Source organism: Asterias rubens, chromosome 8 (genome assembly GCF_902459465.1).
Source record: "Asterias rubens chromosome 8, eAstRub1.3, whole genome shotgun sequence".
NCBI lineage: Eukaryota > Metazoa > Echinodermata > Asteroidea > Forcipulatida > Asteriidae > Asterias > Asterias rubens.
In genome coordinates, this window is record NC_047069.1 from 20,539,273 (window position 1) to 20,555,553 (window position 16,281).

The following is a 16,281-nucleotide window of genomic DNA, read 5'->3' on the forward strand; positions in this document are numbered from 1 at the left end:
CAAGCACACAACTTTGTGTGGCGTGGTTGTTTTTACTTCCATTATGATCTCATAACTTAAACACCCAATTGAGATCAAATTTACAGGTTTGTTATTCAGTGCATATGTTGAGAAACACCAGGTGACAAAACTGATTTGAGATGTATTTTTGAATTCTTCAACGCTGTAATTTTTCTTTTCAAATAGTCTGGTGAGTTATTTACCTCTCGGGTTCGACGAGCGTCCGTCGGTGACAAACCGTCTTCGACCATTGAGCCACCACCACCAGCAACAGATGGTGCTACAAACGCAACGGACACTAGGTCAGTATCTAACATGAAATAAATCACTACTAATAATAATAATAAGACTTGTAATGCGCACATATCCACCCTGCTGGGTGTTCAAGGCACTACCTAATTCTAGAGTTTTGTCTTAATTACATAATGTTTGATTTTGTTCACGGAGTTCGGGAAAGTACTGAGTATACAGTGCTAACACACATCCGTGTATATAGGTAAAACCAAAATTAATATTCTTTATCCCTGATGCAAATTAGATATTACATCAAGCTATTAGATATTACATCAAGCTATTAGATATTATATCAAGCTATTAGATATTATATCAAGCTATTAGATATTATATCAAGCTATTAGATATTACATCAAGCTATTAGATATTACATCAAGCTATTAGATATTATATCAAGCTATTAGATATTATATCAAGCTATTAGATATTATATCAAGCTATTAGATATTATATCAAGCTATTAGATATTATCTTTCTCAAAGGCTCAACGCCTTCAAGAAAGACTCTGCTAGGGTTGAAATGTCGCGCCACTCACTATGTTTTTGCATTTATACCATTTGAACAATAACTTAACGTTTAACTGTATTATTGGGGTTTTTTCTAGACGTCTTTGATGAATAAGTGTGCTCTGTAAATGTGTTTATTGTGTTGTATTGTATTGAATTGTATTGTGTTGTAGACGAACAAATATTTTTAAGCCTCTGGTGATTTTAATTCGTTTCTATTGTATTTTTCCATTGTATATTGTTTATTTCTATAATTGCTTGTCATGTTTATTTTGTGATTTTTTGCTGATTTTGAACTTATTGTTATACCTTGTTGTATGTTTCCCTGTAAGCGCCATGGAGCATTGTTTTTGATGGATTTGGCGCTATATAAATTTGTACTATTATTTTTATTATTATTTTGTGTTAATAGATTTAGATCCTCTTCATTTGACAACTCCTTCATCAACCGCCATCGCAATCTCACCACAATCGCCGTCAACATCAACGACGATCAATCCAGCCACAACCACTCCTTATCCTACCCGTCTTCATCCCAAGCGAGCTCCCCCCGTGGTCCCCTACTCAGCGGTCAGTACTCTGTCGACCGCGATGCAAGAATGGAGATGTTGAGGAATAGCTTGAGAGGGGCGGAGGCGCGGAATAACTTTCTTGGGAGGGCGCCCTCGTTGTCTAGGTCGAAGACCTTCAACGCGGGTCAACCACCGCAGAAACAGTATATATGCAAAGTGAGTTGAGAAAGCCTTTCTTTGCAGGCATGGTGTTCATTCTTTTTTTCTGATTTTTCCTGAAAAATTGTTATTAAAGACACTGGACAGTATTGGTAATTGTCAAGGACCAGTCTTCTCACTTGGTGTATCTCAACCAATGCACAAAATAACAAACCTGTGAAAATTTGAGCTCAAGTGGTCGTCGAAGTTGGGAGATAATAAAGAAAGAAAAAAACACCCTTGTCACTCGAAGTTGTGTGCATTCAGATGCTTGATTTCGAGACCTCATATTCTAAATCTGAGGTCTCAAAATCAAATTCGTGGAAAATAACTTCTTTCTCGAAAACTACATCACTTCAGAGGGAGCTGTTTCTCACAATGTTTTATACTATCAACCTCTCCCCATTACTCGTTACCAAGGTTAATGTTATGCTTATAATTATTTTGAGTAATTACCAATAGTGTCCACTGCCTTGAATAAGGAATGAAGAGTCTATTAGAGACTACACCATGTGGTCAATTAGGTCAGCCATGCGATAAAGTTGTTTAAATTTTTATCAAAGGAACAAATTTAAGAGAAGAGTGAGTGAAATGCACAAATATAGTCTGGTCCCTTTCATTACTTCCACTGCAATACTCATTACTGGCTACAGGGGATCTGACAAAGGTTGCCTCTGTGTGTCATTTTAGTGTTTGATACTAGCGACCATGTTTTGTGTTTTTAAACCAAAATCAATAAATAAAAACTTATTGCCTTATTAATTCAGACAGTTGTGTGTCCACCTGGAAAAAAAACCTTAGTTTTTAACTTAAATGTTGTTCATCTTTTTTCATCACAGCTTAATCGTAGTGATAGCGACAGTGCGATGGCCTTGCAGAGGCGAGCGCCATTCTTAAGGAATTCACTGGAGAGAAGGAGTTTAAGATGGAAACAGGTAAGAGCATCTTTGCTTCTCTCTAGACCTCTCACGGATGTCATTTTTTATGTTTGACTGCAGACTAGATAGATAGATAGATAGATAATTATCTATGACTAACTAGTTAAATCCATCGTTGTCAGAGATGTGCTCATGCTCAGAGCATGTCGGAAAAGCACTACATGAGCAAGATACATGTACCAGTCGCAGATTGTGTTTTGTTTGGTACCCTTATTCTGGAAAGCACAAGTTTGTAGTGCTTGAGTACTTTTTGTGCAGAGGCAGCTCTATGAAATTTGGCCGTGGTAACATTGCTGTCATCTACCCAACTAATTGCTTGCTACCATGTAAAGTTTAGAATCCTACTTGTAACAATTTCTGTCTGGTTTGCTTTTCTGCTTTTACAGCCAACTGGTCTATTAAACAAGAGGTCATTCCACCACAGGTCACCAAGTGACCTTGAGGTCAGTCTACAAGCATCCAAAGAGAGACACCTCCAGATACAGGAAGAGATTGAGAGGTTGAAGGAGATTAAGAGATGTGTTGAGCAGGCCAATACTAAGGGTAAGCTTGTCCTTGGCTATTTTTGTTTTTGCAAACCTTCAGTTGATTCCCAGTTGGTAGAGCGTCGGTACGTTAATTTGGAGGCCATTAGTTCTAGCCCCGCTCTACTAAATTTTTTTTCCAGTCGTTTCAGAAATTCAGTCAAGTTCCGTTTTCAATTACACTTTTAACTGCGATATTGATAAAACTGAGGGCTGTCCAGCATTTTGGCAACGGTACACCCTGAAGTCCGAAACAAAAAAATGTCAAAGCTTAATTTATATCCAATTTGAAAAAAATAACTTGTCAATGTTTGATTCCTGCACAGACGGTGAGAACTCTCACTCCTCAGTAAACAACAGCAGCGACATCTTAAGAAAGCTTTTAGCGAGTGCGGAGAAGACATCCCAAGTCCAGAAGAAGTACACCACCACCCAGCAGAAGACGGAATACGTAAGAAACGCTTTAAGTAAACAAACGTCACCCAAATCAAATTCTGTACATAGATCAGCGACTTTTAGCTAAATAAATTCATCATGCGTTTTTTTTTAAATAATGTTTTTTTTATAAAGAATTGATATTTATACGTATATTAAAAAAAACTCTCTTACTTTTCCAAAAGTTTCAAAAATTTGTTTTGTAGCCAGGGCGCCATTTATTCAAAGCTCTCGATTTGAAGTATAAAATAATAAAATAACATTTTTGTTTAGTTCTATTAATAATGATAATTATTATTTTATTTTTAATGAGGTGGAAAAGGGGGATTGATGCTCAAATTTTTTTGAAATTTTATGCATTTTTAGAAAAACAAAATTCTTGATGCTTAATGATTTTATCGCAATGTCTTTCTTCAATCTGGCAACAAAGAAAAAATTGTCAGACTTTTTGCAGCTCTTGAATAAATTTTAAAAATCTTTACCCATTTTTATAAATGTATTCAAAATCAACCTTTAAAATCATGGCGTACATGTAACAAAAGATAACAAATTTGTAGCAATCAAGTGCATTGTAATTTATCTGCAAAGCTTATTTTAAAGCTGTAGAAGAATTAAATTATTTAAATTAATGATGACGAATTGTTCCATTTATATTGAATTTAAATCCATGTCCAATGGTTTCTATGCAAATCAGCGAGTGCCTGAATTAAAACCTGACGTTTAAAACAAAAGAGATTTTGTCTTTAAGGAAGGGTCATTCGGTTGTAATGATCCCCCAAAAATGTTTTATTTGAAAGCCTTCTTGTCATAAAGACGGTTATTTTAGTTAAGCATCCTGTGACAAATGTGAAACTCAAATGATCCCCTTCAGGCGACTGTTTGAGATTTAAATTTCCGTGTTCATCCAACTTGCTAGTCATGGATGAACTCAACGTTCTTAAGGAAAATAATTGCCTCCATGCCCCCTGGTCATTGCCTTGGTGCTCCTAAAATCACCAGTAGAAGTTTCCTCATAGGGTGAAGCCCTTTATGAAGAAAATGCCTTGGTGCCCTTGCCCTCTCAAAAATGAAACATACAGGCCTGATATTCGCGTGCTTAACCTAAAATTCAGTATTTCTTTGACGAAACAAAAACAATGACCCAACCTTGAAGCAAATTTTTTGAATTCTTCGTCATTTTATCACTGATTAATTCCATTGATCTCCTTCAAGCTATCCAAGCTGCAATCTGGCTCCAAGCTGAAAGCAGAAAAGCAAAAAGTGTTCAGGCCCTCCATTTTTAATTAACATTGTATCTCTCACAAAAAGCGCTTCATGCAAAAATGTAGTATCACAAGACCAGGAAATAGTACCCGAAAGATGTTATCTTTACGGGTAGCTTTGGTTTTGGCTTTGATCTACAAGTGGTTTTTAGTTATCATTGGGTAAAAAACAACTAATGGGTGCAGTAACAGTGTGTCGTCTGTTCATTTTCAGATGCATTCAAATTGTCTTTTTTCTTTAAATTGTCTCCTTTTATTTTCTTTCTTTCATTTTTGCGATGTCATGCCATGTGGCTGCTTATTCGCATATCGGTAAAATCAGCCTGGGTTGTGGTTTTAGCTTCAAATGTATCGTACTTTATTGGGACAAACAGCAGAACAAGAATGAATTTTGCCCTGTAGAAAGTGCCATAGCGAAAGTCTATGTGTTGTGTTTGGTTGCCCATGTTGTATTTTCATGAGAAAACATTGTGTGATTTACAATGAGTCAATAATTGTGTCAATGTAGCAAGAGTTGCTTGAACACTACTGGCTTACACAGGGGTTAGGCACAACAGTCAGGATAATATTGTGCGCTGAAAGATCAAAATATGGGGAGGTAGTGCATTCTGCTCTACCAGCCAGGCTTCTGATGGATGATACCCAAGCCTACATCCGTATGGACTGTGAAAGGGGTAACCCTGTTTCAGCCCTAGGAGTAGGTGGCATTGGCCCCTGACAAAAATATATTGTAGCCAACACCTTAAAGTGGCCTTCGGGCCTGGCGACTTGCATAAAAGAAAAAAATAAGCTAGTTACGAGTTAAATTTGAGTTGTGTCTGGTACAGTGCCTTGTACAGCCTCAAGTGAATGCTCATTTGGATAGTCCTCAGACTAAAATCAGCTATGTCACTTGGTTAAGTACAAACGTTTTACGTAGTTACATAGGAGACGGGAAACACCTGAACACAATTTCAAATGTGTGACACAAAGGACACCAGTCTTTGCTAATAATAATAATAATTACAACATTTATATAGCGCTAAACTCGGTTGTTTCTAAGCGCTTTAACCAGATTGACAAAACAGATGGGTTTTGAGTTGAGTTTCAAAGTGTCCAATGAAGGAGCTGCTTGAATGTGGGTGGGTAGCTTGTCTATGCCCAGTCTCACAAGCACAAAAAGTAGCTTAGAACAACAACAATTATTCTTACCAGTATAAGGTAACCAGCCTAAATACCATGTTACATGTACAATTTCATGTCAATAGATCCATTCTTTTGTATTTAATCTGTTCTTTGTTATTTTTGTTTGAATTTTCTCTGTTATAGCGCCCTGAGCACTTTTGTGGATTTGTGCGCTCTATAAGACCTCGTTATTATTATTTTTATTATTATTATTATTTGTGACTCAGTGACTGGCTAAGCACAAAATTTGTAAGTAAAATTGTCTGCTTAAGCAGCTCTATAAAATTGGGGCCTGTAGGTTTCTACACAAAAGCTTACCCTAAACCATGTGATGTAGAAACAGTATTAGAGAGCTTTCGTTTTGGACAACGGAAGGTTTTGCAACGGTGATGATCATGTTTGGAGTCATCTGGGCATGCGTCAGCTTTGAGGACGGTTGTTCCTCAATTTCTATGATGGCATTTGGGATGAATCAGCGTTGTGCTGAAATCAACAACGTATGGCCGACAACTACTAACCATCTGAGAACCATCAGCTGTCGAAAACGAAACTCTCTATTGTTAGTCTGAGGGAGTTCAAATTAAGCATTGAGGAGGGACCAGACGAGTCAGTGCACCAGACATTATTCAAATTTAACATGGTGGCTTGTTTGGTACGCTTGATACAAGCACACATCCAACTGTAGTTTTGGTCAAACAAGAAAGCATCTCACGCCATTGGTACACTCACAAGGCAATGTATAAGAACAAGAAAACCTAGTGCACTTGCCAAAGTGTATTTAAAAAAAAAAAAAAACTTATTGCGCTAATAATGGCGTTTTTTGGCGTTTAAAATTTTCCCAATTAATTGTGTAACTAGCACAATTAGGTTTTTATTAAATCCATTGCTCATGGTTGAACAGTATTACTAATTAGTTTGCTGCTATTTATTGCTGTTGAAAGCTGTTTACATACACTGACTTTTTTCCAGTGCAAATTATTTTGATTTTTTGAGACAAAAAAGTGGTTTTATATGGAAGAAATGCGTTTGTGTTTATAGTATTTTCAGTATGATGCTAAAATGGAACACTTATGAGGTACGCCTTTAATAGCAAAGTTTATGTGTTTTCAACAGTATTGATGACAGCTTAATGAAAAATGACATTATTTTTCAAGAAAGCAAACATATAATTGCTGTCTTTTATTGTATTTTCAAATGGATTAAAACAATGATCTTTCGTATAACTTTAGATTTATAAGTTAACATGTTGTCAGTGTTTAAATAAAGCTATTTTTGAGTTAATGTATGAATTAAAACAATGCTATTGTTTTATATGTTATGTTTTGCATTTGGTGATTTTATTGTTATCTATTTGTATTTTTTGTATTCATGAAACCAAGAAAGCCCCATAAATGAAGTAATTACTGTTGCTTGCAAGCCTGAGGAAACCTGTAACAGTTGTGTTGTTTGCGATGTGAACCACAATTCACCCCCCCCCCCCAAACAAAAAAAACCACATAAGTTATGTCTGTCCTCATGCTTACTCCGGACCCCAAGGAAAGTGTCTAGTAACACCACTGCCTCCTATAACCAGGTTTCCTTTTTTTTCGTGGAAAATACTAGGGCCCAATTTTATAAAGTCGCTAAGCAAACTTCTTTGCTGAGCAAAGTCTGAGTGTGGCACCAGTCACAACGATGTAATCTTAATGTAATTTTGGCTGCTATCCTGTTTCTGTTAAGCAATAATTGTCTTTGCTAAGCACGTTTTTGTGCTTACAGGTTTTATGTAACTGGGCCTAGGGGAGTTGACCAGGTTTAGATACTCGAGTGTGAATGCAACAAAAATTAAACGTCTTGAAAGACCACATACATTTGATAAATACTTTTAATACTCTCAACTGGGAAACATCATAATATATAGTAAGTGCATAGAACAAATACAACAAACACCAAAACCATGAACCGATAATCAAGAATAATAAACATATTTAAAGACGGTGGACACTATTGGTAATTGTCAAAGACTAGTCTTCACAAGTGGTGTATCTCAACATATGCATAAAATAACAAACCTGTGAAAATCTTAGCTCAATCGGTCGTCGAAGTTGCGAGATAATAATGAAAGAAAACAAACCTTGTCATACGAAGTTGTGTGCTTTCTGATGCTTGATTTCGAGACCTCAAATTCTAAACTTGAGGTCTCAAAATCAAATTCGTGAAAATTACTTCTTTCTCGAAAACTACGTCACTTCAGAGGGAGCCGTTTCTCACAATGTTTTATACTATCAACCTCTCCCAATTACTCGTAATCAAGAAAGGTTTTATGCTAATAATTATTTTGAGTAATTACCAATAGTGTCCACTGCCTTTAAAGGCAGGGTATAGTCTTGGTACTTACTCCACAAGGAAGTTAATAACCAGACAAACTTTGGTAAAGAGCACTGGAAAGCTGTTGATATTATACAAAATAGTTGGAAACAACCCCTTTGAAATAATGGAGTTTTAGAGAAAGAAATATTTCAATCCGGAAACGAAAAGCCTCGGGCTTGAAGCCTTCCACAGCCATATGGAAGCACACAATTATATGCAACAAGGGTGTTTTTTCTTTCATTGTTTTCTTGCAACTTTGATGACCAATTCAGCCCAAACTTCCACAGGCTTCTTATTTTATGCATATGTTTGGATAAATTGGATAAATTAAGTAAGGGTATACTGGTCTTTGGCAATTACCAAAAGTGTACCATGCCTTCCACAACCAAAACTCATAAATCTGCTTAATTGAAACAAAATTCTTGTTTCGCTGTGTAAGAGCGTTTGTTGATAACACAATGTTATAAATAAAAGAGGGGGTCTCAATTTATACCTTTAATTTAAATCCTTAAATCTTGAAAAGCGATAGAACAATGCTGTTGGCAAATAAATAATTTAATAAGTTATACAAAAATAGTGGCCCAAAGTAATAATTCTATAAAAAGAAAAAGTTTTAAAGCTATAATTTCTCCATGACAAACTGCTCATGTTTTTTAAAAGTTACTTTTCTCCTCTAGTCATTCAATACATCCAAACAACTGGGGATGTGAAAGATGCGGGTTTGTGAATCTTAGGGCCTTGTCACACGAGGCAACTTTTTAAGGCAATTCGAGGCAACCAACTCAGTGCACGCTACAGGATCACAAGAAAATTGGTGACCATTGAAATGTAAATGGCTTTTCTTCTTTGAGACGGCCTGGAACTGGTGGCCTTGAACTGGTTGCCTGTAAGTTGCCTCGTGGACACTGCCCTTACATCGCACGTCTTCATTTTAGTTAAGATGAAGTTGCCATGGAAACTTGTTGGTTGGGGCACAACTGTGGATAGTAGTAGATACCGTTTGCATACATACACTGTTGGTTTTGGAGTAGATGAGGATTGTGTGAGGGTACTGGACTAGGCAAGGCTGGGCTTGCTCCTCGTAGTGCATCCACCGTGACATCTCTGTAGTCGCCAGGGAACCACACTTGTGGGTACAGCGATTGGGGACTGACCACTTTCTCTGAGGTGTGGCTAGCCAGCTCTTCTGGATGAGGGGCCTCAAAGTGGGAATAGTATGGGGTGAGATGGTTGGTGTTTGACCAGGGCTGGAGGAACGCTTGGTGGTGGGTGAGGCTGTCCGGTTCAAGAAGGCTCATCTGACCGGGGTTGGTGGATAAATCGAGGGCGCAATCGTTGGAACTCTGTCCCGGATGACTTGTATCTGATCTTGGTTGCCATGGATACTGAGAGCTATAAACATCTCCTGATGACGTCTCCACAGATGAGGGTCTTGTTGGAACTTTGTTAGCTTTTGGTTTTCTCTTTCTTACTGGTCTATCTCTCTTCCTTGGTTGTGGGTTACTCATGTTTGAATCACACAACTGCCACGAAGACTGGCCTCGTCCATCAGTTCTACCTAAAGTTGGAGAGAAGAAGAAGAAGAAGTAGAAGACTTAGTAAGTGGATGATGACTTATGGTAGATCGATGGTTAACCTTGGGAGCAAGCATAAACAAGTTTAACTTTGGGCGGAACAAAGACAAATTTACTCGAGTGCTGTTTTGTGGCTATACCAAATTTAGTGGTGGGATCTTAAACAAAACTAGTCTACCAAGGGTGAGCAACTCAACAAAATTATTCATGTTTAGATATGGGACCATAATATATTTAGGTAGTGCACTGACACTTTGAACCAGAGGTTGTTGGTTCCATTCCCGCTCTAATCAATCTTGATATGTTCAACCCCAAATTGTTTTTAAAAAGTCTCGTGAGTTCTCTTACGGTTGTTACCTGAAAATTGTTTTGAAATTACCTTTTTTGTCTACAGCTTTGCTCTCTACCCTCATAAACAGTGAGTTCCTGCATAGATTATGACGGACAGAGTTCTTCCAGAAGCGACATCCTTTAGGATCATTGTAGAAGGGAAATGTCATCTGAATGAAATCATAAATCTGAGCTAGAGTTGCCTGGTGGTTGGGTTTAGAGAGAAGGGCCGTTCGGATGAGATCGTTATAAGACAAGTCGGGTCTCCTCACGGTACACATTCTGCTGCAAGCTGTTGGCAAAGATAACAGTGTAACTATAGAAAGGTTAGCCGGGTAAAGCTCGATTCATACTTCCTTCGAATGCGAATGCGATACGAATGTTTACGTCACAAATTCGCAAAGAATAATTCGCAGCAGTTCAACTTTGCTCAACTCACTTGCGAATATCGCTGTGAAAGGAGGGTTGTGACGCCAAATTCACTTCGCATTCGCAGGAAGTATGAACCGGGCTTTAGGCCTAGCGGTTGTGGCTATCGAAAGGAGCTTTAAGCCTAGGCTATTAACTTCTTCTTCTTTATTACTAGTGCAGCTAGCCTTCATGATTGAAGATGAACGCACTGTCAGACATATTGGAGCAATCCCCTTCTCTTTGCGATAAGTGTGTACTGGGGTCTTTTTTTGTACGTTGGTAGTTTTTGTAACAACACACAGCTTTAAGTTCGTCCGGGTGAACTCGGAACAAATTTCCTTATCTGGCCACTACTTTCTTGGGGATTTATTTGACTCTTTAATGGATATTGAACTTTATTTCTCTCCTCTTGAGGAATAGGTAGCTAATCGCTAAATTGTTACCTAATTTGTGTACCCCCCCCCCTCTGTACATTCATTCAACCCTCCTGAACAGGTGAAAATAATATGACCTCAAAATTTAGGGAGATAAAGTGGTGGCCAGATACAGAATTTTAACCCCAGTTTTAACACTGCTTTTTTTCTCTGAAATTATTTTTTTATAGCCGTAATAGAGGTGACTTGCCATGGGAAATAATATAGGGCTATAGTTACAGCTATGGGAAGATGGATTTAACTCTAAGCACAAAAATTTGAAATTTGAATTTGAAATTTATTTCTTGATAAAAACAGGATTACAAACCAAATTTCCATTTGTTGCATATTGCTTGTTATACTGGTATTCAGCTGTTTTTAGCTTACCCTGAAAATCAAGTGGTAATTTGGTTTGTAATCCTGTTTTTATCAAGGCAAAACAAATGTCATAATTGTTGTGCTTAGCAGCTTTATGAAATTGGGCGCTAGCTGCTGGTACTGTCAATTTGACAGTCAAGAGTTTGTGACACTCAGTCACTCAGTGTGTGTCATGGAAACTCGAGTGGTCAGTGGGCTAATAATAAAACTTAAAAGATTGTTTGAATAATGGTCAAGTAATATTCGGCCTTGATCAAGAGAGTTTGTAAGAAACAAAACAAGCAAATGTGTCCTACCTGTTTCAAGAAACCACGGAGCAAGCTGGCGGGGTTTTGTTTTAAAATGCCCTTCAAAAGTGAGACACAGGAAATACTTGCAGCTGTCTTATCCGTTTAGCCGGCCTGCCCTACACAGGAAAAATAGCACGGTGCTTGACCCAGGACCTGTACATACAATGAATGGGCTTTCGATTGGGAACCAGGTGCTACTTTGCACGTGTTCAAAATTTGGTTTTTAGAACTCTCACATATCCCGCGAGAATGTTCACTTCGACAGGTGGGTGTATACACTCAACTGGCACAGGCCTAACCAATTAATAATATAAAAAAAATGCGTTTTTTTGGTTTTGCCAAAAACAGTTTAGAATTTGACATAGAGCTAGGACATTGTCAAGCCGAAATAATATTGTGCCATTGGAATGCTGGGCCAACTCATATCTGGGAACTTCGTGGGGTGATTGATTTATTCACACGGTGTTACCGCTAGTCTGGTTCCCAGACCCAAAAATCTCCGACTAGGCTCTGTCGAATGAAGATTTGTAACAAGAGACGTCAAGGAATCTTTGGGCAGGGGACCAGACAATGTTACCGCTAACCTCTTGTTCACATTCCCGTGAACTTTTGGTCGACCTTTTCACACTACAAACAAATTCCCCGGGTATTCTCTGGAAACAATTAACCCCCTGCTCATGGGTAGGGTTGAAGTTAACCCCGGGTTAAAACGTCTTTCATAGGGAAAGGCAGAGGAGAACAACTCCCGGGATTTTGCTCGTTGTAGTGTAAAAAGGGCTTTTAGTTATAATATTTCCACCGCAAACAAATACAAGTTTTAAATCCTACTAAAGTGACATTCCGAGGTACGGATGCTGTGGTGAGTCCAAACCAGGTTGAAGCAAAAGCCCCTTTTATGATTCCGGGGGAAAGACGTTCACAATTATTTGTTTTACTTAAATTATAATATATTTTTTCCATGGTGTTCATTTCAAAACTTTCCGGGTGGGTTGGGTATACCCGGGGTGGTGGGGGCGGGTTGGAATGGCTCGGGCGCGGCCGCCGGTGTCGCATGCAATTATGTCCTTCATGCAATACTATCCGGAGGACATTATTGCATATACAATAATGCTCACCGGACGGTTTTGCATATGCAATCGTGTCCGCCCGGACGTTGCTGCATATATTGCAATTGTGTCCGCCCGGACACATTTCAATATGCAGTTGTTGACAAGCAGTTGGCAAGCTAAGTGCATGTCATTTCATTAATTTTATTAATTTCATTAATTTAATTAATTTAATTAATTTCATTAATTTAATTCGTTTCATTCGTTTCATTCGTTTCATTCGTTTCATTCGTTTCATTCGTTTCATTCGTTTCATTCGTTTCATTCGTTTCATTCATTTCATTTATTAATTTCACAGGTGAAAATTCAAGTACAGACTATAAGAACAGTAAGAAAACGATGTACATACAATGGGAAATGTTCAGTCGTTGGTATAAAAACATACGTAGGTTCAGTGCACGGGCGCGGCGCGGGAAGGCTCGCGCGCGCACAGACAACATGTGCAGTTAGTACATGTCCACCGGACGGTTTTTGCATAGCCCCGGACAAGATTGCATACGCAAAAGTGTCCGCGGACGGTTTATAGCCCCGGACACGATTGCATATGCAAAAGTGTCCGAAGCGGACAGTATTGCATGGCGGACACAATTGCATCTGACAAATTGCATCCGGCGGTCAGACCACCAGGCAAGGCGCGCTGCTTGGCGACATTCTCTTGATAACTCAGTGTACATTTGTCATTTGTCATAGTTGTGTTGGGTCTTCTTTGAAAATCAACAGAAATAATGGGTCTCTAAGTTTCACTGGTTATTGAGGCCTACATTTCATAAGAATATTGACCAGAAGCCAGTTTAGTGTGCGATTACATTTTCGGAAGTTTCAAACTTTCGTAAGATCAAATTTGTCATTTCGTAGCCACCGTACGTCTAACCACCACAGAAACCAGTCTATAATTGTACATGTCATTACGTTGAGTAAGTTCAGAAACCAGACATATATTATGCACGCTTTAATTTTTCCCGGGAAAAATTGTAGTAAAAAGGTATATCAACACGAAGACACACAGACACGGATTCAGGGGCAGAACGGCAAAATGGAGCAAAATGGCACCTCAACGATCTGTGTAACTCCAACGAAGAAAACAAGTAAATGTGCTGTAAATGGAGATGCAAAGTGGTAAGTATAAAACAGACAAAACTATCGCTTTATTAAATTGAAGAAATTGGAAAAATCGACCGACCCACCTAAGGGGGTAAAGTGACCTACCCATTCGGAAAAGTTGGCGCCATCACTTTTTCATTCGATATGAAATAATATATTAGTATCTAATTAACCTCAATGAGATATCCCTTTTTGTAAAAATTAGTGAAAAGGTGGTGCGTGATACGGAAGTTACCCTTACAAGAAGGACCAAAAAGTTTCCATATCCAGCCACCACTTTTTCATTTGTTATGAAATAGTAGTATCGGATTTAGTTTATACTGATTCTTACTCATGTGATGTGAGTCATGAGATATTCCTTTTTGTAAAAATAAGTGAAAAAATGGTGGCAGGATCAAAAAGTTTTGTTGACAGAATGTATAGTATTACAGTGTTGAGATGCAAAGGCTCTTTGAACTAAATAAGTGTCTAACTAAATCGGGAAAAATAAGCAAGTTTCCGGTCTTAGGGCCTACTCCATATTATTATAATATTAGTTCCTTTGGCATAACTTGAGCAAGTCAAGACTTTTGTCCGCGCAATGAAATGGCTCTTGAATTTTCCTCTTTGTTTTAAATTTAGCATTTCACCTACCAAGTCCCTTAAGAGCAATAGCCTTAAAAGGGGAAATAAAGTCCAACATCCATTAGAAACACATCTAAATCCCTTTAAAATTTGCAAATTTTTAAAACGCTTTTTACACTGACAGAGCTCTTTAAGCACAGCACAAATTTTACAGTGAATGTTCTTCGTGCGGCTTCCATCTCGATGCTCTTATTTATGTGGTTTTGGTTTTCAGTAACAACAAAAAAAGAGACGAGTGTTTAGGATGGGATGATTACTTCATGGCCATAGCGTTCCTGTCAGCAGAACGCAGCAAGGATCCAAGCTCACAGGTACAAGTTTTGTTCATTTAATTTTGTGTTATGGTTGTGACGCCAAGGACTCCCAGAAATACAAACTTAATCACCATACTAGTCAATAACCCTTCGAAGAGAAGACAAGGAATACTGGGTGGGAAACAGCTAGATTTGAGCCCCCAAAATGCCCAGTTACTAGAGGCAGGTCTCGAAAGTTAGATGTCGCTCTAAAATTGCAAAGCTTATGGGTTCGAATCCCACCCGAGGAAATATGCCTCAGGAAAGTACTGAACATACTGTGCTTAAAGGCAGTGGACACTATTGGTGATTACTCAAAATAATTATCAGCATAAAACCTCACTTGTTAACGAGTAATGGGGAGAGGTTGATAGTATAAATTATTGTAAGAAACGGCTCCCTCTGAAGTGACGTAGTTTTCGAGAAAGAAGTAATTTTCGACGAATTTGATTTTGAGACCTCAAGTTTAGAATTAATATTTAGATGCAAATTTTAAAACATCTCATAATATATGAATTCTATTTTAATAAATTGTTGACGTAAGTGTTAAACTTGCCCTGACCAAATATGTGACCCACCATCTTCAATTGGGCTGTACAATTTGCACTATTATACCGTATGCTTAAACATGGTCAGGTGATCTGCTCTTGACCAATCAGAATGTATTTATTGTCTTAGGTATTTATGTGTGATGGATAATGTTTGCCGCCCTGCAATTTGACTGTCCGGCCATTCAATGTCATCCAGCGTGGTTTTAGAAGATAAATAATTTATGCTAGCCAGCCAGCAATCTCAAAGTGAATGCATCTTCACAGTACACAGTCAACCCTCCTACTGTCTATTATAATCCACTGTGGTTTTAGGCCTATGTGGTGGGATCCCTCTTGAACTAATTAAAACAAATTATAATTGTCTCTCATTTAACTAAATGATTCTCTCTTCTCACTGCGCAGGTTGGTGCTTGCATCGTAAATGAAGAAAAGAAAATTGTAGGCATTGGATATAATGGAATGCCTAATAAATGCGACGATGATAAACTGCCATGGGGCAAGGATGGTGATTGGCTGGACCAAAAGTACGCTTTCGGTAAGTGAAGTCGCTCTACATCGCACATTTAGTTTCCATCAACCATTTCGATGTAATGGACAAAATGTTGGCAAACTTGAAAATCTGAAATCTAAATAAGGCCCCAGTTAGGCCTGGGCGACCAGCGCCATTTACTTCTCGACTAGTCTCGACTAGAAAGGATTGAACGATTGTGTCACTGATGTCTGATTGTGTTTCATAAGTAAGTTATGTTGTCGTGAATAGTTGGAGCAACACAATTGGTTCACCAAACAGTTAGTCGCAACTATTTTTGTAGTAGTGGTGTCAGCACGATTAACCAAGTAGTTGAAAAATGGTAGTCGTGACTCGACTAAGCTATCAAAAGCGTTACTGTGACACTAGTCACTTAGCCCCAGTCACTAAAAAATGCACATTTTGGTAGTCCCCCCCCCCCATGTGATGCTACTCATACATTCTTGTGCTCTTGATCTTGTTAAAACTTTTTTTTTTTTTTTAGTGTGTCATGCTGAAA

The 16,281-nt window shown here is 38.2% G+C and overlaps 3 protein-coding genes across 4 annotated transcripts in view; 2 read left to right on the top strand and 1 right to left on the bottom strand.

Annotated features, from left to right (window-relative positions):
* The window catches only part of LOC117293623 (protein KIBRA-like), a 33,321-nt gene extending 27,365 nt beyond the window's left edge, over positions 1-5,956 (top strand). Inside the window, exons 18-22 of the mRNA XM_033775993.1 lie at positions 187-302; positions 1,213-1,528; positions 2,350-2,445; positions 2,835-2,991; positions 3,299-5,956. Coding sequence (XP_033631884.1) covers positions 187-302; positions 1,213-1,528; positions 2,350-2,445; positions 2,835-2,991; positions 3,299-3,495 — 882 coding nt within the window. The 3' untranslated portion in view covers positions 3,496-5,956. The remainder of the gene's footprint in view (positions 1-186; positions 303-1,212; positions 1,529-2,349; positions 2,446-2,834; positions 2,992-3,298) is intronic.
* A 2,168-nt stretch (positions 5,957-8,124) lies between these two features.
* Positions 8,125-12,029, bottom strand: LOC117293670 (forkhead box protein O1-like). 2 transcript variants are annotated; one of them, XM_033776066.1, is made up of 3 exons: positions 11,585-12,029; positions 10,136-10,378; positions 8,125-9,740 (listed from the first exon to the last, which is right to left on the bottom strand). In XM_033776066.1, the coding sequence occupies exons 2-3, from the start codon at positions 10,365-10,367 to the stop codon at positions 9,118-9,120; spliced, it is 855 nt and encodes a 284-aa protein (XP_033631957.1). In that variant the 5' UTR covers positions 10,368-10,378; positions 11,585-12,029; the 3' UTR covers positions 8,125-9,117. The 2 variants fall into 2 exon arrangements, with proteins under 2 accessions (XP_033631957.1, XP_033631958.1); XM_033776067.1 differs by having other exon boundaries at positions 10,136-10,402.
* Positions 12,030-13,624: 1,595 nt separating this feature from the next.
* LOC117294038 (deoxycytidylate deaminase-like) lies at positions 13,625-16,281 on the top strand (the record flags this gene model as incomplete). The annotated part of the gene is given in 4 exon segments (XM_033776551.1): positions 13,625-13,800; positions 14,624-14,720; positions 15,656-15,788; positions 16,267-16,281. Coding segments are annotated over 4 exon segments (421 nt in total), but the record flags the coding sequence as incomplete, so codon positions are not given.

Excerpts from the sequence above, each read along its gene's own strand:
- LOC117293670 (XM_033776066.1), bottom strand. The coding sequence starts at position 10,367 with ATGTGTACCGTGAGGAGACCCGACTTGTCTTATAACGATCTCATCCGA. Across the intron at positions 9,741-10,135 it reads CAAAGCTGTAGACAAAAAAG|GTAGAACTGATGGACGAGGC; the intron begins GTAATTTCAAAA and ends CTCCAACTTTAG.